The 23,169-nt window shown below is 36.7% G+C and overlaps 1 protein-coding gene across 12 annotated transcripts in view; it reads left to right on the top strand.

Moving 5' to 3' along the window:
• Positions 1-23,169, top strand: part of rims1a (regulating synaptic membrane exocytosis 1a) — a 74,946-nt gene that overhangs the window by 40,580 nt on the left and 11,197 nt on the right. The window contains exons 5-23 of one of the 12 annotated variants that reach the window (XM_084092563.1): positions 2,893-3,194; positions 3,353-4,173; positions 7,623-7,663; positions 8,473-8,583; positions 8,787-8,886; positions 10,452-10,575; positions 11,601-11,647; positions 11,777-11,892; positions 11,981-12,111; positions 12,703-12,874; positions 12,959-13,112; positions 15,742-15,919; positions 15,999-16,094; positions 16,529-16,591; positions 18,453-18,551; positions 18,829-18,918; positions 19,945-20,022; positions 21,002-21,073; positions 21,241-21,306. In XM_084092563.1, coding sequence (XP_083948689.1) covers positions 2,893-3,194; positions 3,353-4,173; positions 7,623-7,663; positions 8,473-8,583; positions 8,787-8,886; positions 10,452-10,575; positions 11,601-11,647; positions 11,777-11,892; positions 11,981-12,111; positions 12,703-12,874; positions 12,959-13,112; positions 15,742-15,919; positions 15,999-16,094; positions 16,529-16,591; positions 18,453-18,551; positions 18,829-18,918; positions 19,945-20,022; positions 21,002-21,073; positions 21,241-21,306 — 2,861 coding nt within the window. Of the gene's footprint in view, positions 1-2,892; positions 3,195-3,352; positions 4,183-7,622; positions 7,664-8,472; positions 8,584-8,786; positions 8,887-10,451; positions 10,576-11,600; positions 11,648-11,776; positions 11,893-11,980; positions 12,112-12,702; positions 12,875-12,958; positions 13,113-15,741; positions 15,920-15,998; positions 16,095-16,528; positions 16,592-17,212; positions 17,291-18,452; positions 18,552-18,828; positions 18,919-19,944; positions 20,023-21,001; positions 21,074-21,240; positions 21,307-23,169 lie in introns of all 12 variants that reach the window. The other 11 variants (XM_084092565.1, XM_084092564.1, XM_084092566.1 and 8 more) reach the window with 11 other exon arrangements.

The following is a 23,169-nucleotide window of genomic DNA, read 5'->3' as shown; positions in this document are numbered from 1 at the left end:
CGTGTTTGTCTGGCAAGGACATTAACAGCAGAAGGCTGTGAGTGTGTGCGTAAGCTCGTGCGTGTATATGTTTGCGTCTCTCTGTGTGTGTGTTTGAGCTGTGTAAGATCACTTGTTTGGCCTTGCATCCGCAGGATCAATGGCAGTCTTCACTGAGTAAAGTTATGCAGTGAGCTGGGGAATTTTTTAACATATCCCCAATGGTGCTGGGCGGCTGCCTGGATAAATATAGATGTGTTGATGCGTGTCTCTCCCTCGCTTACTCTCTCGCTCAACCTCCCAAGCTTTTAATCAAAAGCAATCTGGAGGAGGGAAGTGGAAAAAGGGAGAAAAAATTTGGAATGTGCCAAGATCTTTTGTGTTCCTCGCTCCTGATCCTCCTGCTAAAGGAATCAGCAGGCTGGTTTTCTGTGTGTGGAGGAGGGTGATGGATAGCGCTGCTAATGTTTGCGTGTAGCATGGCCTGACCCTCCATGCTTTTCCCCACTGTTCCTGCGAATCTTCCCACAGTGACCACGGTCAATGCCTTTGCTCTGTGGGCATGTGATTACGTCCCACGGTCCACGCAATTTCAAGTTTCAACCTCTTGTTTCAACAACACCCACCTTCTGTCAGCTAACATTAGTACCTTATATGCATTGTTTGTCTTTACATTTATCCCTGCTAGCACAACAGTTTCCTTTCTGTCTCATTTTTTTTTTCAGTTCACACCTCCTCCTGCCTACATTATTCCTTATAGCGAGCTGCCGTTTTGTCTGTCAGACCTGAGTCACGTATCGCAGGGTTTCAGTCTCTGCCAGATTAGCTCTTTTTTAACGCCTCAGCTTTTATTTTTGGTCTTTACATGATTAAGAACAGTTAACTGACAACCTTGGCAACGTACAGGCTTTCATCTGTAGCTCTGTCAGTGAAGAAATGTTTTATGGGAACTTACGGTTACATGTACAGTAATTTATTTATGGGGTTATTTAAAACGGGGGCCTATTTGTTAACATTATTTAACTACATTAGCTAGCTCCGCTAACAATTAAACTGATTATAAATATATAGATCAGCTTTCAGAATTAACTGGTCTTGGTCTAACTCCATGGTCTCGCCCCCAACTATATTTATGATCTCATCCATACTTACTCCCCTGTACGCACACTTAGATCTTCCGATACCGGTCTGTTGATGATCCCATGGCACAAACTATCATCGTTTGGTGGAAAGGCATTTTGTACCGCTGCCCCAACTCTCTGGAATTCTATTCCCCAACATATCCACGACCTTTCATCACTACTTGACTTCAAAACCTACATTAAAACATATCTTTTTGTCACTTGTTTCCCTGACCCCTGACTCATTGTAAAGCGACCTTGAGTTTTCTGAAAGGCCATATATAAAATAAACATATTATATTATTATTATTAACTGTAGCAAAATTAATTTTAAATTTACTGATCTGTTCGTCCACTGAACCGACAATCAGAGCTGTCCGACAATCTTCTGTCAACTATTATAAAAAGATTATTTTCCTGGCCAAAAAGGATAACTTTCTTATTCTATTAAAACTTAACAGTACAAAAGCATGTAGCAAGATCAAATGTTTAAGTGACTTTGATTAGTGAGCCTCAAATACAGAGACAATCAAGCATGGATATAATGGGTTTAATAAATGAAACTGTGGGTACATACAATTAAACTAAGCTAAGTATATATTCAGAATAAAGAAAAGTGAAGAAAAAGAGAGAGAAGAAGAGCAAAGAATGGCAAGATTTACAATCAGTTAACCACAACCTAATGAGAGCCATAAGATAATCAAAATCACCATCTTAAAATGGATTAAAGCTTAGAGACGCATCTAAAAAGTTGATAAAATGATTACTTGTATTGGCTTTGGTGCTGAACAAGGGTCCTTATTCTTGGAAAATACGGATATTCTTCATTAGGAGTGAGCTGAAGTGTTTGTTGAATTCTTCCAGAGAAGTTTGAACTAAGTTAACTTGAAAGTAAGTTGCTGAAATAAGTCAGAAAGTGTCCATCTCACAAGAGAATGAGCAGGCCCTGCTAGTCACAGCAGTGCGAGTTTTGAGCGGGAGAAAGTTACTTTGTTCTCCCTTCACACTTTATTTGCATGTTTATGTTAGTCTGGAGAATTTGTGCAGTTTTACACCAAAGTATGGTGAAAATAGTATGATGCAATTAATGGAAACATACTATACACCATTAATTACGGCATGAGAAGAGGGGATCATTTTCATACCTGCCTGGTTTGGGACAACATTAAAGCCGTGATACATTCACAAATCTGAAAACAAGCATTTGAAGTTATCCTAACATAACTGAAGAATCGTAATTAGGCTAATATAGTATGATTATGGGTTGAATATAGCCAATGTCTATACCTATGTGTATTGTGCATTCAAAGTGTCCTCTGCGCCGCATGGCATTTGGTGCCTGGTGATGGGGGAGTCACCCCCTCTCCTCCCTGGAATGCTTTTGGAGAAGCTTGAGGAGAAAGTTGGGAACTGTTCTGTTTAAAGTTATCAGTGCCAAAAAAAAGTGATAATGGCTTTCAATGTATTTGAAGTGTTGTTTTTTAGAAACCATATGAAGCCAACCTGATTTTTTTTTTAAAGATTTGTCCTTTTCTTTATCATGATGTCATTGACCCAGAATCATGAATTGCATGAATGTGCCATCCTTATTTCGTCTGTCTTTTTCCCCCTAGTATTATATTTTACACACAGGTGAAATGTGCAGTTGTTTTCCATGTCAAAACACTTTCTCCTATCCCAGATTAAAATAAATTAATTAATTCATTAATAAGCCACTTGTACAGTAGGTTGATTAATTTGTTGCCAACCACCCTCACACAGCATTTGAAATGTGATATTTCTTCTACCCCAGGTAATGTGGGTATGTAACCAGTGCCGAAAGCAACAGGATATACTCACTAAATCAGGAGAATGGTTTCCCAGCCATGGGCCCAAACCTGGAGAGCTGGGGTCTGCAGTGAGTGAACCAGCCATGTGTGGAGACCCCGTTGGAGAGAAGAAGATGCGCTCTAGGTCTCAGAACCCTCTCGACTCCTCCGTTTCTACTGCCCGTGACACCCAGTCACCTGCCCCAAACGACCCCAGAAAAGGTCCCTCTACAGGGTCAGCCGACACGCCGTCATCGCGCTCACGCAGTGAACCTCCACAAGATAGGTACACTTCAACCTCTCTCTCAATACAACATCTAGAATATCCCAGTTAATATGTATAAATATATGACATTCTACTTGACACTTATCATATTGTGCCTGCTTAATATAAGGTGTGCAACTGTCTGAATCTCTGATGCTGTGTGATTATTTAACCTCTAGAAAAAAGCCACCAGCAGCCTCTGATCAGAATGGCAAGTCGGGGCCAAGAGGAGAGAGGCGGCGAGGGCTATCCAAAATCCACTCCCAGGGTTCCGAAGAGCGAGTGTCCGGAGAAAATCGGAGAGAAAGTCGAAGACTGATGAAGGCTCGCTCTCAGGAGCACGACAGTCCTGAAACTAGGAGGACTGAGGGGGAGCAGAAACCACCCAGGGAACAGTGCAGGACTGACCCAAATGCTCCACATCATCCGGCCAAACTCCGGCCTGCGGAGCCTGATGGACGTATGCATCCTAAGGTGAGGGAAGCGGGGGAGATGGTGCAGGACAACAGAGGTGCACGGAGATGGGCAGATGGGCGGCAGACCTCGCTGGAGGGCCAGCAACAGGCCTACGTTCCAGAGAGGACCGCGGGGGGTACAGGTTTGCAGGGTGCACCGGCTGTGCAGGGTCCTCCTGCTAAAACGAACCACACCCCACAGCCGCCTGCTCCGGGGTTCAGGGTGGGTCCTGCCATGCCCGCAGGTCCCCCTGAATTTAGGGAGCCTCAGGAATGGGACAGGAAGTTGCAGCCGAGCCACCTGGACCCTGGCTCGGCTGCACTACTGCGCAAATCGAAACGTCAAAAAGAGAGCATGTTGCGCAACGATTCGCTCAGCTCTGACCAATCGGAGTCTCTACGACCACCCCCGCCCCGCCCGTACAAGAGCAAACGGGGTGGCAACAAGAGACAGATGTCCGTCAGCAGCTCTGAGGAAGAGGGCGGTTCAACACCGGAGTACACCAGCTGTGAAGATGTGGAGATCGAGAGCGTTAGCGAGAGAGGTTGGTCAGGTGGATATCTGCTTTTCTATAATTTTATACATTTTATGAGTTTGCATAAACACGCTCCTCCATAAATCAGAAAAGGAAACCACCAGCATCAATATGAATGTAATATTTTATTTAATTTATAAATTTGGTAGTTTTTGCAATGTGCACAAATGCAAGCAAATGGATTAGCGATGACTATCAAGTGGTTGTATAACTTTTTTTGAAAGCTGCGAGGCTCTTCACTTCCTTTGTGTGTTAACGCCAGGGTTTTCAACCAAGGGTTTGTTAACCCATTATTATCCGTAAAGATACTGCAGGAGGTCCGTTGAGAACATATACTTTATAGATTGACATTAAATATATACAGTACTGTTCAAAAGTTTGGGGTTGGTAAGATTTTTTAAATGCTTCAGAAATCATTCTAATATGCTGATTTGGTGCTCAAGAAATATTTCTTATTATCATTTTTGAAAACAGTTGTGCTGCTTAATAGTTTTCTGGAATCTTTTTTTTGTTTCAGAATTGAATAGAAAGTTCAAAAGACCAGCAGTTGTTTGAAATTGATATCTTTCTAAACATTGTAATTGTTATAATTGTCTTTACTGTCACTTTGTGCAATTAAATGCATCCTTTCTGAATAAAAGTAATAATTTTATTAAATAAAATATTACTGACAGACCTCAAACTTTGAAATGGTAGTGTATTGTAAAATAATACTATAATAACATAATTAATAAAATAATATATTATATTATATTTATTAAAAAAAACTGTTTATTTTTATTTCTTTATTTTATTTTGTATGTATTGGAGTGCATACAAACCTCATGAATGTACTAATAAATTGCATATCCAAGTTTCAACAGTGTATTTACAGTGTAAATGTAAAGGTTGAAGCTTATTCACGTGGCACTGTGGTGTTAGCCTGGCAAACTGACTAAACACAGACTTAAAAGGTCAGTGTAAAATGCAAGCCAGGGGTGAAATGTAAACATTGTGGGGTGAATAGGAAAGACAGACTATGTTAGAAGGAATGAGAGACTAAAAATAAGAGAACAGGAGATTGAGAGGAGGTTGAGCAGAACATAAGCTCGCTCTTATCAGTGGAACAACATTTCATCAGGTTCAACAATCTCACAAAAACAACAGGTAAGAGAATCGACTCTTTCTCCTAAATAATAGGAATAGAACAATTCAAGTTGACACCTCGTACTTTTGTTATGTTGAACTGTATTTAATTCTGATATATTGGTTGTTAAAGGCCAAAGAATGGATTTATAATATCAATTTTAAAAATTGCCCACGCCCAAGCCTTCATCATTTGTTTTTATTTTTCATATGCATTTCATCTATATATTTTATCTTTTACACTTGTGCCAGGCCTTCAGTAGACTTTCAGTCTTAATATACAAAAATATTAATTGCATTTAATAAAGATCCAATCAAGATTAAAAATAAATTAGACAATATTATTTATGTATTTTGGCAACTATCAAATGATAAAGGTAAAGCAGGTGGCCAATTTAATTCCAAAATGTTGTTTCCATCACTGTTATAATCATCATCATATAATGCTATTAAACACAATAATTTTTTTAGATGTGGTGGAAATTACACTGTGGAGTAAATGTTAATGATTTCCAGAAAATTATTTTTTTTATTTTTCTGTGATGTGTGTAGGCTATGTCTATGTTGGGCATTGTTAGAGGACAAATTAAATTAAATACACCAGAAGTGCCTATAGGTGAGGAAACACCCATCTATCATCCAGAGTAGCATAGTTGTGTAATAATGCATACAGTATGTTTCAATGTGGAAGTATTTACTCATGAAATATTTATTCGCTAAGTAGGTCATGTGAATGAGAAGTAATGAGAAGTGGAGACACTTCAGTACAAGGCTTAGATAAAAGCCCACACAGGGGACCAATCCACCGTACAACAAGCAATATTAAACATTTATACCTCGAGACATCGCACTTAATATTACTGCATGCAGACCTGTGGCATTTGGTTTTGATTTATACATGTTGCTTTTGTAAGTTGTTCATTGCTTTTTGCTGAAAATGTGTGTTATGTTTTAGTTACTAATACTTTTTCAGGAGTGATAGTTCAATTTTGCTGCTTTCCAGAGCTTAACATTTTTATTTAGAGTAACTTTTATAGGACAACCCTGCTCAGAACTGGGTTAGACAGTGAAGAAGCAGCCTTCTTTAAAAAAGTAACCTATGAAGATTCCTTGACATACTTGTAAGTAATCTATCCAGGTCTAAAGTTTTTTGTAGTTTTTAGTTTTATTAATTAGATACTTCAGCTGAAGATATTTTATAAAATTAATAGTTTTTAAAAATCTGATCAGATTAACCATGTTCAAAGTAGTTGTAAAATAACGATATCTGTATACAGTATGTAAATCTAAGATAAATGTGCTTGGTGATTTTTTCTTTTTCTTCTTTTTTCTGCACCAAGTCAGAAGAGCCCATCCCCATCCCCAAATCTAAATTTAAATAAAGTTTGCAATGCAAATCTGTTTAGATATGGGGGGGGGGTTTCATTTTTCGGATGGTGAAAATCTCAGTAATATTTCTAAGAAAAGCAATAGCATACCTCTCAATTAACCGCATGGTTTTGAGGCATCAATCATGTAAATTGAGTTTAGTTATGTGCCAAAGTTTAATACTTAGTTCAAAGTTTGTTCAAAATCCTAACATTGTTCAATTATGATAAAGTATAAGCAAGAATAAAAGTGATGCTATCCCTTAGCAAATACCACACGTTATTTATTGACTATTGGTTTATATAAAAGCAATTAGCCACCCAAGAGTGCATTACACTTTTATTTTACTTAAAACTACATTTTAAGATATTTTAAATATTTAAAACACTAAAACATTTTAACAGCAGACTAAAAGTAATTACAAGTTTACACAATCTATTTTTGTTTTTTGGAAGAAAATTTCAGCACTCCTCACCCTCTCTGTGCGTCATGTTCAAGATGCCCCAGGTGCTAAAAAATAACCGGAAAACCGCCCAGAAACCCGTATGCACATGGCATGGCACTCATCCATATAACATGCCAACAGTAAATAGAAGGCCAACATCACGGAAAGCGCTGAGACTGTCCCTTGGTGCCTGTGTGTTTGTTTGTGTCCATGTGGCAGAGTGCATTCAGCTTTGCGTGTCATCATTGCTTCCTCTGTCTGGGGACTAAATGTAGCTCTTAAACACAAATTCACGAACACAGCGGCCACTTTAATCCCAGTTCTCAGTCTTTCTTTGCTGGTGGGTCAAAGCAGAACATATTTTAATGTGAGATCTTGGCTGCAAGTGCCCCTCTGGGGCTCAAATATTCAATAAGCGTAAACAGAGCGGGTTTAGAGATGGACTCTGGCTAGTGTAAGGTGGCAGCTCACATAGTCAACATGTGTATAAACTTGATGAACTTTTGTGTGTGTGTTTTAGGGGACTGGGAGTGCTGTCCACTGGACCCCACCGCATGGCATGTACGTTTTTTTCCCACCTTGTGCTATAATCAGTATATTATATAATAATATAATATATATAATATAAATTAAAGCATTGCGCTAGCAATGCCAAGGTTATGGTTTCGATTCCTATGAAATGCATGAACTTATAAAATGCATAGCTTAAATGCAATGTAAGTTGCTTTGGATAAAAGCATCTGCTAAATGCATAAATGTAAATGTACAGAAACACCATAGTTGAGCAATACGAATCAAATTTTTGCAAGACAATTTCTAAATAGATATTTAGCTAGTTAAAAATTATTTATGTGATATAAGCAAAAAAATAAAGTTCTGAATAAACATTTAGAAAAACATTTTCTTTTGCAATAATTTCCAGTTAAATCAGGAAGGTGCATTAAAAAAGTAAATTAGGGCAATTTTGTATTTTATGTTAACAATGTGACCGATAACACTCATGAGTTGTGCAGTGTTGCTGAGATTCTGTTATAGTTTTTTATTAATTTTTATATTTTCCATTTCATTTTAATTTTAGGAAAAGTTTTAGTAATTTTATTGTGTTCTTGTATTTTTTTAAAACATGTTATATAATTTTTTTTATTAATTATTTAAGTACACCAAGTTAAACTAACTTAAAATGAGAAATGTTATTTTAGTTCATATTTAATTTTAAGTAACGAAAATGTTTCTTTTGGTTTTAGTTTTAGTTAACTATAATAACCCTGCTTGTGTCTGTGTGTGAATGCGATTGAGTGTGAAGGTGAGATTTATGTGTAATTTATATGTTCTTTCTCTGATGGGATTAATCTCTGCCTTGTTCTCTTTAGCATCCGGTTACATGGCAGCCCTCCAAGGAAGGTGATCATTTAATTGGCCGAATCACTTTGAGTAAGCGAACAGCCATGCCAAAAGAGGCTGGGGCTCTGCTTGGATTAAAGGTGAGGCGAGAGCTAAACATACTGTATAAACACTGGTGTTCCTCTCCTCACTGTAATGAAGTCAACAACTACATGTCATGAACCATGTACAAAAAAGAAAAAAAGAACAATACTCAAAATACAGGATATCCGCAATACATGTTGTGGCATTTATTAATTCTCTGTAGACTTTACCCATCTTTAATTGATTTGTATCGGTACAGGTGGTCGGGGGGAAGATTACAGAAACTGGGAGACTTGGGGCCTTCATCACCAAAGTCAAGAAAGGAAGTCTAGCTGATGTGGTGGGTCATCTAAGGGCCGGTGAGTCCAGCTCTTCTCTCAGTTTGAAGCTTAAAGAACTAGAGCGTCAATTGAGTAAACAATGCAATTAAATTACATCATACACCGATTACAACATTACGCATATTAATCACACATAAATGCGTATATCAGTGGTTCTCAAAACTTCAAAGAGGGCCTTAAGATGACTTAAAATGATTTAAAATAAAATTTAAACGCAAACGTAATTTTAAAACTCTGACTTAAAAAGTCAGATAAATGTAATAAAATCTTAAAACATCATTGACATTTTTTATTAAAAATAAATAAATTTTGTAGATATGCCAAGCGTGAGTGCAAATATTTTTAAAAATAAAAAATTACTTATCCAGTGAAACACAAATGACTGAAGAATCATGTAAATTCATCGGATAAAAAGAGCGGGAAACCTGAAGAACATTCAGCTCCTACTGTAAAACTTCTAGAATCCTGAAATGTAACTTTTAATTATAATTATTTTAGTTACTTTACGTACAGAAGCAAGGGGTGCCCATAGATAAAACAAGTTTTTAAAACAAAACTAAGGCTGGGGGTCCTTGGAGTCAAAAAGGTAGAGAACCACTGGTATATATCAATATTTGCAAAGAAAAGCCCCCAAATGAAGATGATTCAAAGACATTCAATTATTGTTGTAGATGAGTGCAAATAGACAAAAAGTGTCTTTAGAAGTCAGTATATTATTTCCATATTGTCTGCATTCTTTTCTCAAAAAATGAGGTTGTATTACAAGCTTAAATTGCTCTGATGGTTTGAAAATTTCTGATTTAATTGACTTTACCAGCAGGTCAGGGCAGAGTCCTACACGCAGGTGGGTACCCGACGGGTGAACCGCTAATATTCGATGTAACGGGTGGAATAATATTTACGCTGTCATATGTCATATGTTCAACCTCTGTAGTCTGAAGACCGTCAGGTTTCTAATTACAACACGATTTACAGCGTGCAACTTAAGTGATTGACAGCTTCAGTCATTAAGGGAGTGCATTAAGGGTGCTTTCTGTATATAATCTATTCACAATTTGAATAAAAGTTTTATTTTTCATGCTGCTTAGAGGACCAACGGCTGCAGAGTTTCAGGAGTGACTACTGCATTTAAATGCAGAGTGAATCCGTTAAAATATCCCAGATATTATATGGCAATAATGGCTCATATTTGGCTATATGTTCTTTTAATTTATGGAGACCTCTAAGCATCAGTATAGCCTATTTATACACATTTGTTCAAAATAGCCTGTATGGGCAGATTGTTCACATGATGTGCGGTTCAGGTTGCAGTCTTTGTCAAATGGGTCGGGTCAGGTACGGAATTAAGTTAGGTATTCTGTTAAGTACTGCGGGTGCGGGTTTACCAAACAAACACGACCCGTGCAGGACCCTGGGTCAGAGGGCATGTGCTAAAATAACACATTTAATTTACAGTCCTTATTTTAATTGAATTCAATAATGTATTTAGATATTTTGAAAATCTATTTTAAGAATGTACCTGTGGATGTTCTCAGATGTATACAGGAATTTAATGTGACAACATACATTTTGGCTGTTTGCAGGTGATGAAGTGCTTCAGTGGAATGGTAAATCATTACCAGGATTAACCAAGAAAGAAGTTTACAATATCATCTTGAATTCTCAAACAGAACCAAAAGTTGAATTAATAGTATCAAGGCCAATTGGGTAAGTCGTCCATCACATGCCTTGCTGGGTATCTGACTCTTGAGTAACAAACGGCAAAGCACCCAATTTTATTATAGTCCGGACAAAGTCAAATCACTAAATAAGAGTGTTTGAATAGTCTGTATTGTGTTTAGTTTTCACTTTGAACCATTATATTCTCCTCTGCTCTGTCCTCCTACCTCTTTAAAAAGATGTATTCTTTGATTTCTCTCCAAACTCTTGCAATGGGTGTATAAATCTAAGCAGCCAGTAAAACAAAGTCTAACAGATGATTTTAGGAGCTCATCTCTGAATTCCCTACTCATTTGCTTCTGTCAGCTTTTTTTTTTAACCTCTGGCTGATGATGTTTGACTAGAAACCAGATGTCACCAGAGTATTTGGACACTTAAAAATGCCTTCTAAACAAATGATGCTAGAGCTTTTCTGAAAATGAACTTGTCAATAATATATTTTGAACAGTTAATGGTTTATAATTTGAAACTTAACAAACCTTAAATGCATGTTTGTACTATATTGCTTTAAAATAAATGCCACACTTTACGGTCAGTAAGATTCTATTTTTGAAAGAAATTAATACTTTTATTTAAAGTAGCAAGGATTCATTAAATTAAAATTAAATCAAAAGTGACATTAAGTACATTTGTAATATTACAAATGATTTCTGTTTAAAAAACAATTCTGTCCTTTTGACCTTTCAATTAATCATAAAGAAAATTATAACACAAAAATGATTTAGCAGCTCAATTGTTTTCAACATTGGTAAGGAAAAAAACACACGTTTCTTAAGCACCAAATCTGCTGAAAATTCAGCTTTGCCATCACAGAAATAAATTACATTTTAAAATGTATTAAAGTAGAAAAAAAGTTATTTTAAATTGTAATATTTATTTCTCTTTTTACTGTATTTTAATCAAATAAATGCAGCCTTGGTGAAAAAAAAAATCTTACTGACCCAAACATTTAAACGGTAGTGTTGTTTTAATATTGACAACTAATGTATGGATATGTGATCTCTTTCTTTCAGTGATATACCACGAATACCAGAAACATCACATCCTCCATTAGAATCTAGTACGTACTGAATCAAATTAATCAATAATCTGATCAGATGTGAACTCTTAAATCTCTTAAATATATTTTATATATATAAACATTATTGTGATGTTATCAGCTTTTGTTTTTTCCTTTGTCCCTCTGCAGCAGGTTCAAGTTCCTTCGAATCACAGAAGATGGAAAGACCCTCTATATCTGTCCTGTCCCCATCCAGCCCAAGTGGTCTTAGAGATGCCCCTCAGCTACTGCCTGGACAGCTGTCGGTCAGTAAATACTGAAGAAAACAAGGGCAATTCACCATGTTGTGCTTAGAGTTTTAGCTTATTAGCTGTGTATGTATTTTTCTTGCAGGTGAAAATGTGGTATGACAAGGTCGGCCATCAGCTGATAGTGAACGTATTGCAGGCTATAGATCTGGCGCCCAGATCGGATGGACGACCCAGAAACCCCTATGTCAAAATGTATTTCCTGCCCGATAGAAGGTATTCATAGTTGTATATTAGCATATTCGATTTTTCTTGCGGTGTCAATTTTGGTATCAAGAAATTTGTTTTTGTATCGACTAGTGACTATTCACCACCGTTCAAATGTTTGTGGTCAGTAAGATTTTTTAAAATACGTATATTTAGCAAGGTGTAACTAGCATTAAATGTAACTTTCTATTCATCAGAACTGTTTACATTAATAATATAATAAGAAATATTTCTTGAGCAGCAAATCAGCATATTTAGGTTAGACATCAATAGAATAAATCACATTTTAAAATATATTCAGATAGAATTTTAAATTACAATAATATTTCACAATATTACTGTATTACTGTTTTTCAAAAAGGTGTATTTGATCAAATAAATGCAGCCTTGGTGAGCATAAGAGAAACGTTACAAAGTTTTACAGACCCCAAACTTTTGAATGGTAGAGTAGATCAAACACTAAATAACCAATTTTCCAAAAAATATATGAATTTATGATTTTGATTAGTGTTGATATGTGCATCAAGCAGTTGAGACTCAAGTAGTTGAGTTTTAATGTTCTCATTTTATTTTTTAATCTGTATATTTGTTTTACTTTAGTGATAAGAGCAAGAGAAGAACGAAAACAGTAAAGAAAAGTCTGGAACCCAAGTGGAACCAGACGTTTGTGTACTCTCATGTCCATCGCCGGGATTTCAGGGAGCACATGCTGGAGATTACAGTATGGGACCAACCCAGAATACAAGAGGAGGAGAGTGACTTTCTGGGAGAGGTACGAAGCATATGTTGTCATTGTCCATTTATTCACTACATGAATTCACAACACAGTATTTCACCTGACTGTCTTTGAACCTAGATCCTGATCGAGCTGGAGACTGCCCTGCTGGATGACAAGCCTCACTGGTACAAGCTGCAGGCACATGACGTCTCTTCCATCCCACTGCCGCACCCGTCGCCATACCTGCCCCGTAGACACGGCCAAACAGAAACACCCACCAAAAAGCTGCAGCGTAAGTAGAAGGCCACGCTGGTGGGGGTGTGATCTAAAAGTGTTTACATAGTAAAGTGCTTATTTTCTAACAGGGAGGAATTTGCTTAGAATAAATTCAGTTACTTGCAACCATTTACGCCACTGTTTATTTGCCAGCACCGTCTGCGCAGTTTTAGGACCCGATAACTGGATATGTACCCAATTATAACACACTTCTCCATCATGTGATCATAAATTTGATCAATTATAGTGAGCACAAACAGTTGTACCACAAGTTTTCCATGAATGGCAATAGTTCAACGGTGACTGGCCCCTGTAATTAGCATAATTTGCATAGAAAGCAGGTGTGTTTGCCCAAAAACAAATGACATTGACTTGCGCTACGTCACTTTGTATACAGTATTATACAAAGGTTTGGGGTCAATGAGATTTTTTTGTAGAAGTTTTGGAAAGATCTTATGCTCATTTATTTGACCAAAAATACAGTAAAAACTTTCATTTTGTGAAATATTAATCCTTTTTAAAATAACTATTTTCTATTTTAATATATTTTAAAATGTAATTTATTCTTGTGATAGCAAAGCTGAATTTTCAGCAGCCATTGCTGCAATCTTCAGTGTCACATGATCCTTCAAAATCAATCATGATTTGCTGCTCAAGAAACATTTATTGATATTATCAATGTTGAAAACAGTTAACATTTTTGTGGGAACTGTGATAATTTTTTTCAGGACTGAACGGTAGTGTACATTCTGCTTAATTGTGAGTGGTATACAGTATACTGAAATACTAATATACTGCTCAATTGAGTGCCACAATCGTTTAGTGAATTCGCCCCCTCAGTGTTTCACAGAATTACAGAAAGCTGAAGAGTATGTGGGCAGTTCGATTAAAATAGATGAAGTTTGCCTTTACTTTCCAAGATGATATGTCAAACCAGAGAAATTATCATAATTTCAAAAAAATTTACTAAATGAAATGCAGTATACTGTAAGTAGGTGAAGGAAAATCATCAAATATTAGTTAAACATCAACATATCTTTTAGCTCAAGTTCCTGGAATTCATCCAGTCTCATTAATATGTTTGGCTTTGTGTTGCACTTTTTTGTCTGTTTTGTCTGTAAGTTATGTTTTTTGAACCGTGCTGCATGTGAGTTAGTGTGTAGGAGTGTGTGGCCCATGGGTACAGTATGTCCACAGGACATATTTTAGTATGCTAGGTTATTTCTGTATACCTTTGCTTTCCTAACCATGGCTTATTCCAACAGTGCTTTGTGTGCATTCGTTTACGTCTTTATCTCGTGTCTGTCTGTACATCTGTCCCTGTGTATATCTGTATCTGTCTGTGCAGGTTCGCAGCGTATTACAGAAACTGATTATGATGATGCTATTGGTGTAGTCCCCACAGGTGGGTGGGAGGGGCCAAGGCATTCGCCACCTTGGCACTTCTTTGTGCTTTGTGAATTAGAGTACCCCAAGATAGAAGCATCCAATAGCAGGTCTTCCCTTCCTTTGGAAGTCACCGCTGTTGTGCTGGAGACAAGGCACCAATCACCAGGATTACACATCTGGCATGTTTCATTCATCCCATTCTAATAAAATAACTGATTTGTTACTATAAAGTGCTTAAAACATAAAAGTGGTGCTTTTTCTATATTGGAAGAATGTGTTTATAGACATTGACTTTCCGGGGTGTTCTGTCTCCAGTACTTTTCTCTGTAGTATAGTAGTATAGACCTGCAGCATAATGCACACTATAACACATGCATGATCACAATGGGGAAGGTGATGATGAGGGAGAATTTGGGAACGGGAGGACTGTTTCCTCTCAGTAGTGCTCAACCTTTGATTTTGCCTCTGCATGGTAGAAGTTAGAAAATGACACGGTTTTGTGGAACACTGCCTTTGTGAGATACCTTGACATTCTCCAAACCATTAGGCATATGTTTGTGCAATTGTGAGAATAGTGGATGTTGTCTTAGGTCAGTGGTTATCATTTTTCTTTTTTTTCTTCTTCTTCTTTTTTTTTTTTTTATCATGCTCACCTTTGAATTTGTTATTCATTGTGACTTAAAAATTTGTTATTATAATATAATATAATATATCATATTTATAATAGTTATGTTAAACGGTTTTATTAGAAAAATTAAAAATAAAATAGAACATAAAATAAAAATATAATATATTAATTAATATATAAAATATATTAATTAATATATAAAATATATTATATATAATATATTCAGCTTTCAGTGTTCATTGCTTTGCTAAATAATAAAAAGGTAATTTTTGGATGTGTTGTAAAAATAAACATTTAATTGTAGAAAACAGATTTTTAAATAACCAAAAATAGAAAAATAAATAAATTGAATATAATGTAGAACTCAAATGGTGATTCCAACTGTCTAAAGCACACATTGGTCAAGAAAAAGGAGAATGAACAAGGTATTTTAATTGTCTGGCATGTTTTGTTAGATATGATCTAACATATTATGTTGATCCTTTTATTTTTGGATGGGTTCTAACATGGGGAATGTGGTTTGTTAAAGCCAATGACTGCATAAGCAGTGCATCTGAATTTTCCAGACAGGCTTTAAAAAATGTTATTTACATTTTTTTTGTGTGTGTGTGTGTGTGTATGATCACAGCTACAGAAAACCGATCAAGAGAAAGAGAAAGGGACAGAGACAGAGACAGAGATCGAGCAACGACTTTAGAGGTTCCTGATCAGCAGAGGCCAACTCAGTATCGCTCACGGTCCGTGTCTCCACACAGAGAAGAAGAAAGCAGGGGGCGGTCCCGCCCTCCCAACGTCCCCGCACAGAGGTATGTCCCTACCTATTCAGGATTAATCATGTAGCAAATAATTGCAACCTGCATTAAAAGGGGCACATCTTTCTCTAAGGAGTCTAGATGAGGTTCAGCACACCCGGCGATCCCGTTCCCCAACACGCTACCATGACCGTGCCCGTGTGCAAGAGAGAGAGTACGTAGACGACAGGTAAATAGAAACGTGTGCGTTCAAGCGAGTGTGTATAAGTGTGCCATAGTGTGTGTTAAAAAAATCACTTCCACCTGCCTTCATTTTCTTCCATTAAAATACTGTTTCTGGAATGCCATTCAAATTTTGTTTTTGGGAAGAGAAATTGTGCTTATCTACAAAGGTCTCGATTTTCAGAAGGTGGGTTATAGCCAAAACACATGTGATTGAATGATTCACTGAAGGTTTGTTTTTGAAAGGACTGAGCACCATTGAAGGGTTTGTATGGACAGAGATGATCGTACAGAAAGACTTTGTATTGTACTGGCTTTAAGGATTGTTACTGGTCCTCTTCTAAATCACTTACTGGTGCCCATTTTTTCCTTTATGTTTGCTTTTTTTATTGGTCTATTTTGTTTATTTTCCTGTGTCATCCATCTCCATGGTAATTGCAGTGAGGTCATCTTGATACACAGATCAATGCGGGGTCGAAGCGCAGAGTGTCTGCACACCCAAAGGTAAAGAAAAGTCCAGAATCGAACCACCAATCTGTGAATTATAGTATTGTTGTGTTCAGATTACCATGTGAATCAATATCACTATTTTGGTGTCATAAGCACTGGTAATATCATTTTCATTTTGAAAAGACTCCTCGTATCTGTTTCGTTCGCCTAGCCTGAAGTTTATTCCATTTAATTAAAACAGAACTGAGTGTTGATGCCAGTTTCTCTCCCTCGAACGCTTCTTGTCAAGCTCTTCGCCTCTCAACTCTAATATTTCAGAGCAGCTAGTTGACAAGAAACATTACAAGCGGAACTTTCCACTTGCTTTTGGCTTACAGCCTAAAAGACGAATACCTCGTCACGACAACCGTTTGCTTTCTCAAAATAACAATCTCATTCTGCTCAAGTGTTATTCTGACACGTTTATTTTTATTCCGCTTGTCACTGACCTTGATTATGAGCGCGGGGAAAAAGGATGATCTAGAATGAGGGAGTTGCCCCTGGAGTGATCTTTGCATGTTTGCTCGAGTTACTTTTGACATTCTTTTGCTATTTGAGTGGACTAACTACAGCTCTGATGTTGATACATCTTTTGTTTCCCTTTTGCATGCTTGCATGTTAATGTAATGTTGCCAGGAGTTCATCTAAGTACAGTAGCACTCTGCCTCCTAAGATGCCTTTATTAGTCAATGGAATTCATAAGGATATTTACAGGTAAGGCAGCCAAAGCTGAACTCCTGAGCCATCCTTTCTGACTAATTAGTATTTTATAGCATCTGTGAACCTCAAATTCCAGAGCACTTAGCTAATGCAATATGCAGTATGCTGGTGCATATATTTTTGATTATTGTCAAAGTTTGACACATTTATCATTTAACAAAACCATTAAACTGGATGTTCATGACAATGTTGTACATTTACTATAATATTAGAAATTGGTAATATTGTTGGCTCTTGTGAAAAAGTGCACTTATTTCTATTGAATGTGCATTTGTACTGTACTTCAAATCTTATACTTCAAAAAAATGTTCCTGCAGATCATATAATAATGAAATAAAATGCCACTGTACTTAAATGGAGTACACATTCACGACACACTTAAGTACACCTTTACATTTTCTTTTACAAAAAAAAAGTATAATAATAATATCAGATTAAAAGTTTTCAGTAGGAATGAATTTAAAGTTATTTTAGTTTACCATAAATGCTTGTCAATACATTTGGCGGCACACTTTAACCACAATTAAAAAACAATAAAAATAACTATGAAATTACATATAAAGATGTACTTCAGTCCTATTTAAACGGGTCAAAAAAGTACTCTAAAGTTCAGCTAATTGCATTTAATGTAAATTTAAACTATAATACACCATAGACATATGCACTTCAGCATATGCAAACACATAGAGAGCTATTGTAGTATTTTAATTGGAGATTGAAATACAGACAATCTTATGGGAATCTGCCACTGTTAGGTGTTAAGATGGTAGGTAAATGTGAGTGCTTTCTGTCTAATGTTTGTTTTGTTTTTTTTTGGTGGATATTGTTAATTTTAAGAGACAGTAAATCACCGTTAGCTGTACACATCTTATGCTGTGTCCTAACCCGGCGCAATGGGACATGTTTAACCACAATAAGCAATTTGTCTGTCCAAACCAAGTAGGTCCATAATTCCTGGAGAAAGATATCCGTTAGCATCCGCATTCCCAATGTTGGGACACAGTGTTAAACTTTGAACGTGTTTCTTTGTTGCTGTAATCCACAGATAAGATTTTATAATGTTATTTTTGGTTGTTATGTTTTGTTCTTTACTGTTTTTTTTCTGTAACTTGTGATTGCTTTTGTTTGCACTTGTTTGACTTTCGTTTGTGTTCAGCTCAACACTTCCTGCATGCCTTAAGTCAAAGTCACGGCTGTCTGTAGTCACTGCCACACAACGCCAAGTTCTTAGGTTCACAGACAAGATCACCATTAGGTAAGGGGTCGAAAATGTCAACCCTCAACCCCATTAGATAAAAAACTACAACAACATCAAACATCCAACAGCTCCCAAGAGCCAGCAGCTCCTCATTCAAAACATTAGAAAATTCAACCATTATCTCACACACCACATTATAGCAGCTCTCTTGACTTCCTCCCCTTACAGGTTTGCTTTTCATTTTATTTTGGACCTAATGTTTTTGTTCTTTGTCATCTTCCTATTCTCTTTTTTCCTTCTCCTTTCTCCATTGGATGGCATGTTGTGACCCTAGTGATCTACAGCCCTCTCTTGACAGGCTTAGAAGTGCTAGTACCAACTGTCTGAGACCAGGTTCTAATTCCAATTCACCTGAACGAGACAGGTACACTCTTTATTTTGAATCGGATTATTCTAATTTTGTTGAATTTGTCATTAATATCATTCACAGACATTAAAGGACACTCTTATAATGTTCCTTTGTGATGCCCTTTGAACACAACAATCACTGGGTCTCATTCACTAATGTGCACACACATCGTTTTGCATAAAACTTGAGCGCAAACAGAAATCATAATTTTGGGAAAATTTAAAACCACGCCTACAAATCCTTGCATTAGAAACGTAAAATTTGTTAAGTAAAATCTTTATGAATATAAAGGTTTAGGGTGGGTTAAATTAATGTTTTTGTAAGTCTCTTATGCTCACCAAGGCTGCATTTGTTTTATTAAATATACAGTTAAAACAGTAATGTTGTGAAATGTTATTATAATTTAAACTCTTTTAAGTTTTTTTTTTATATATATCTTTTGAAATGTAATTTATTCCCATGAGGCTGAATTTTCAGCAGCCATTACTCCCGTCTTCAGTGTCCCATGATCCTTCAGAAATCATTCTAATATGCTGATTTGCTGCTCTAGAATAATTTCTTATCATCAATGTTGGAGGGAGACTGTGAAGAAAGCTGATGCTAATAACGAACTGCTAGCATACACTCACTCATTTTGATTAATCTAAATTAATTAGCTTTAGAATGATTTCTTTTTGAGAGCTTTTTCTGTGCACATACTGTAAAATAAGAACACTTATGTGCGGTTGTTAGTGAATAAGACCCAGCATGTCTATGTTAATGTCAGAGAAACATACCACTGTTGGGTCACCCACTATGCACTGCACTGTTAGTGTCCAGTGACTATTATGGTCTGACGGCTCTGTTTTGCGTCTTGGATAGGGAGTTTTTATCTAACCACAGTAGCTGAAGAAGTGTCAAATATGAGTCCCCTGAATCTGTACATCTTGTGTGTTTGAGATGACCGTTGTCACAGTCTCTATATTGACCTCCCGTGTTTCTTCCATCTCCACTTTGAACTCTTTGGGTGTTTGTGGATCACACACGCACACACTCACGCAGGAGCACCCAGTCTCTGCCCCGTACCAGACCCATGAGCCCAAGGATCCTAATTCAGCATGCCTCCCCAGAAGATGACAGGTATCCCTCCTGTCCTCCAGTCCTATTGCTAAACCTCTCTGCTCTTCTAACCTGTCTGTCCCCTCCCTGCCATGGGACTAGATAGTGGATGTACTGTATAGCTAACCCTCCAACCTCCTGTAGCTTCTGACCTATAGCTTGTTGTTACCCAGCAGCCCCATGATTTTAGCGCTCTATAATGTGATCGTCAGTGTGTTTTGTAGTTTTTCAGCTGCTCAGTAGCTTTAAAAATGTGGCTTTTGTGGTGTGATGTGTAGTGTGTTGCGTTGACTCTGGATTTCATGAGGTTGTATTTAGTCCTTTCTATCTAAACTCTTTCCACAGACTATAGTTTATTCCCTTGCTATCTTCTACTTCTCTTTTATACAGATTTTTCCAACAGTTTTTGATACATGTTCATACATTACAGTGGCCCTGAAAAGTATGTTGACATATAAAATGCACAAATAACATAGCAACAAAATTTAAACCAAGTGAGATTTATTTTAAACAAAAAAATACCACAAGCACACTTTTCAGGCAAAACGTTTCACACAAAAAAGTAAGTTTTCAGATTATAAAAGAGTGATTTGTTTGCAGGTTCAAATCGGTCTTATATTTTACATGTGATATTCAGACATTTTAAGTGTCCAAATTCATTTTGGGGGCACTGCTTGTATTTTCACTTTTCTCTAGATTCATCTGAAATTGATATGATTTCAGAGGATTTGTCTTAAATTTTCCGGGTATATAAAGTCACATAATGTCATCTGTCAGTTGTCTGTGCTGCATATCGTACACAGTGTGTCTTGTGTATATGTCTAACTGTACACATTATTGTATCATTTCCTTTATTGAGTAGCCACTAAACCAAAGTGACATGATTTAGCCCTAATGAAATTATTATTTTGTATTAACATCAGTCCATACTGTGTCATTGTGTGTCTGTGTGTCTGTATCCATGCCATTCACATGTGTTTGACCTGATCTTATGAATCAGCTGGGTTTTGGAGGCTATGTTCCCCGCTCAGGAGACAGTACACCACCTCAGTGCAAAGCCAGACGCACAGAGGTACAGACCCACAGGAAGAGCTCTAGAGCACATATACCAATAACATGTCCATCTCCATCGTGGCATTTTATTAGACAGTAGTTTCATTTACTGTCCGTCCAGTCCTGAGTGAATCCACTCCTCATTCTTTTGTTTTCTGTCTCGCCTCGATCATTTCCATGTTGCAGGCAGTCGAGAACTCTGGACAAGCCTAGCTGTCAGAAACATGGCAAGAGAATATCTGACAGCGAGCGGTAAGACTTATCAAACCATGTCACATCATGTCACATTTGCACTGCCTGTTGATTGTTGAAGTCCTGTATGTACAGAACCTGTTTAGTACACACTTATTTATTTCACACTGGATAAAGCTTCTAGATTGGACTTGTATAGTGGTTTTTGTTAAAGTCCCCCTGTGGTGAAAATCAAGCTTTTAATGTTGTTTATATGTCTATGTGTTGTTTTTAATATGCTTTAAGACAAACCATGTGCAAATTCATAAGTCAGCACCATTGCTGGGTATTTTCTCCTTAAAATGGCAGTGAACCAAAGTCTCAATATCGCGGTTTGAAATCGCTGGGGTTTGACGTCCAAACTACCTTGTAACCAATCACGTCAACGTGTGATTGTCAACGAGTGGATCTCTGAGCTGGTCTGAGTGAGTGGAGGCGGGGCTAATTTGCATATATATCATAGAACCGCGTATACTAAATGAGGCAATAGTGTAGTTACATTCCAGCTATTTTAAGGCATGAAGAATTTTTTTTTCAAGGAAAAAAACGTTTAAATATGTCATTTGAGTGATCAAAGATGAGTGTTAAGGGATACAATTATTGACTACAGGGGGACTTTAAATTATATATATATTTTTTCAATATGCTTTTGTTCATTTGTTTCTGACCATTTCTATATTTTATATCAGAGCCCAAAATTAAAATATTGCCAAGCTCCAAATGTGAGTAAAAATGTACTTTGGTGAGTAAATAAAACGGTTAATAAGATTTACTCACCAGTTCTCTTACAATATGTGAATAAAATAAAATGTTTCAGTTGAAATGGCAAAAGCAATGATATTAAAATAATATAATAAAATAATATGAATGGCATACAAGTGATCAAATCATAGATAATCTTTCTTCCCGTTAAAAAACTATTTAATTGAATTCCTTTTAAATGACAAAAATATAAAATATACAAAAAGCATAAATATATTTTTAATAAAAATAATTCATGGCCAGTACATTTTCTCAAATCACCCACCTATGTTAAATTTGGACCCTGTTATTAGTATATTATTCTATTTATTAAATTGTGTATATTTTTCAGTTGTTGAACTTTTACAGGGAAGTGCTGCTCTGGCTTCATCCACAAACATATTTATTTTTTCACACATTCACACTATTTCTCTCTCTGTTTTTGCAAATAATTTGTTGGCTTTTTTCCATTTGGTTTTATTTTTTCTATGATTTGTCACATTGATTTTTTTTTTCCTTTATTATTCTGTCTTGTATGTTGCTATTCTCACTGGCTTGCAGCATTAGGCCAACCTCCATTCTAAAGGGCTCACGCAGGAAGAGGGTATCGCTGCCTCCATTGGGTAAGGTGACCCGTGCAGGGGTCAACCAGGCTCACCCCAAATGGAAAGGTGCTGACCCTGATCTGGGCTGAGAAGCCTTGCTGTGCTCAACCCATCCTACAATTAACACTTTAAGCCTTGTCTTTGCTATAACTTCTGCTTTTGCTCTTTTCTCTCAAATGTTTTGTGTGGTTGCTGCTTTTTATACTGAAAATCCACCTGTCCTCATCACCTACCCACAGCTTTCTGTTTGTTGCCTTGTGCACAACAACAATGTTACCTTTCACATTTACCTCTATTTTTTCCCCATCAGTTTTACACCCTCCACTCTTGTACTTGTTTTGCTTTCCTTATGGCTCTTAGCAATAATAATACATATCAGATGTGATCAATAATGTTACCTTATCAAGCAGATATTGATCTGGTAAGGATCAGTCTGTTCGTGAAAATGTGTTTATCAGATGTACATTTTGGTCCACGCTGGTTGGTGGTATGGCCTATGTACTTAATAAAATAAGCACAATTTTCCTTCTCCCCTCTC

This window comes from Abramis brama (assembly GCF_963993115.1).
Source record: "Abramis brama genome assembly, chromosome: 19".
In the NCBI taxonomy this organism is placed as follows: domain Eukaryota; kingdom Metazoa; phylum Chordata; class Actinopteri; order Cypriniformes; family Leuciscidae; genus Abramis; species Abramis brama.
Note: the sequence above shows the minus strand (reverse complement) of the source record. Positions and strands in the feature narration are given on the sequence as shown.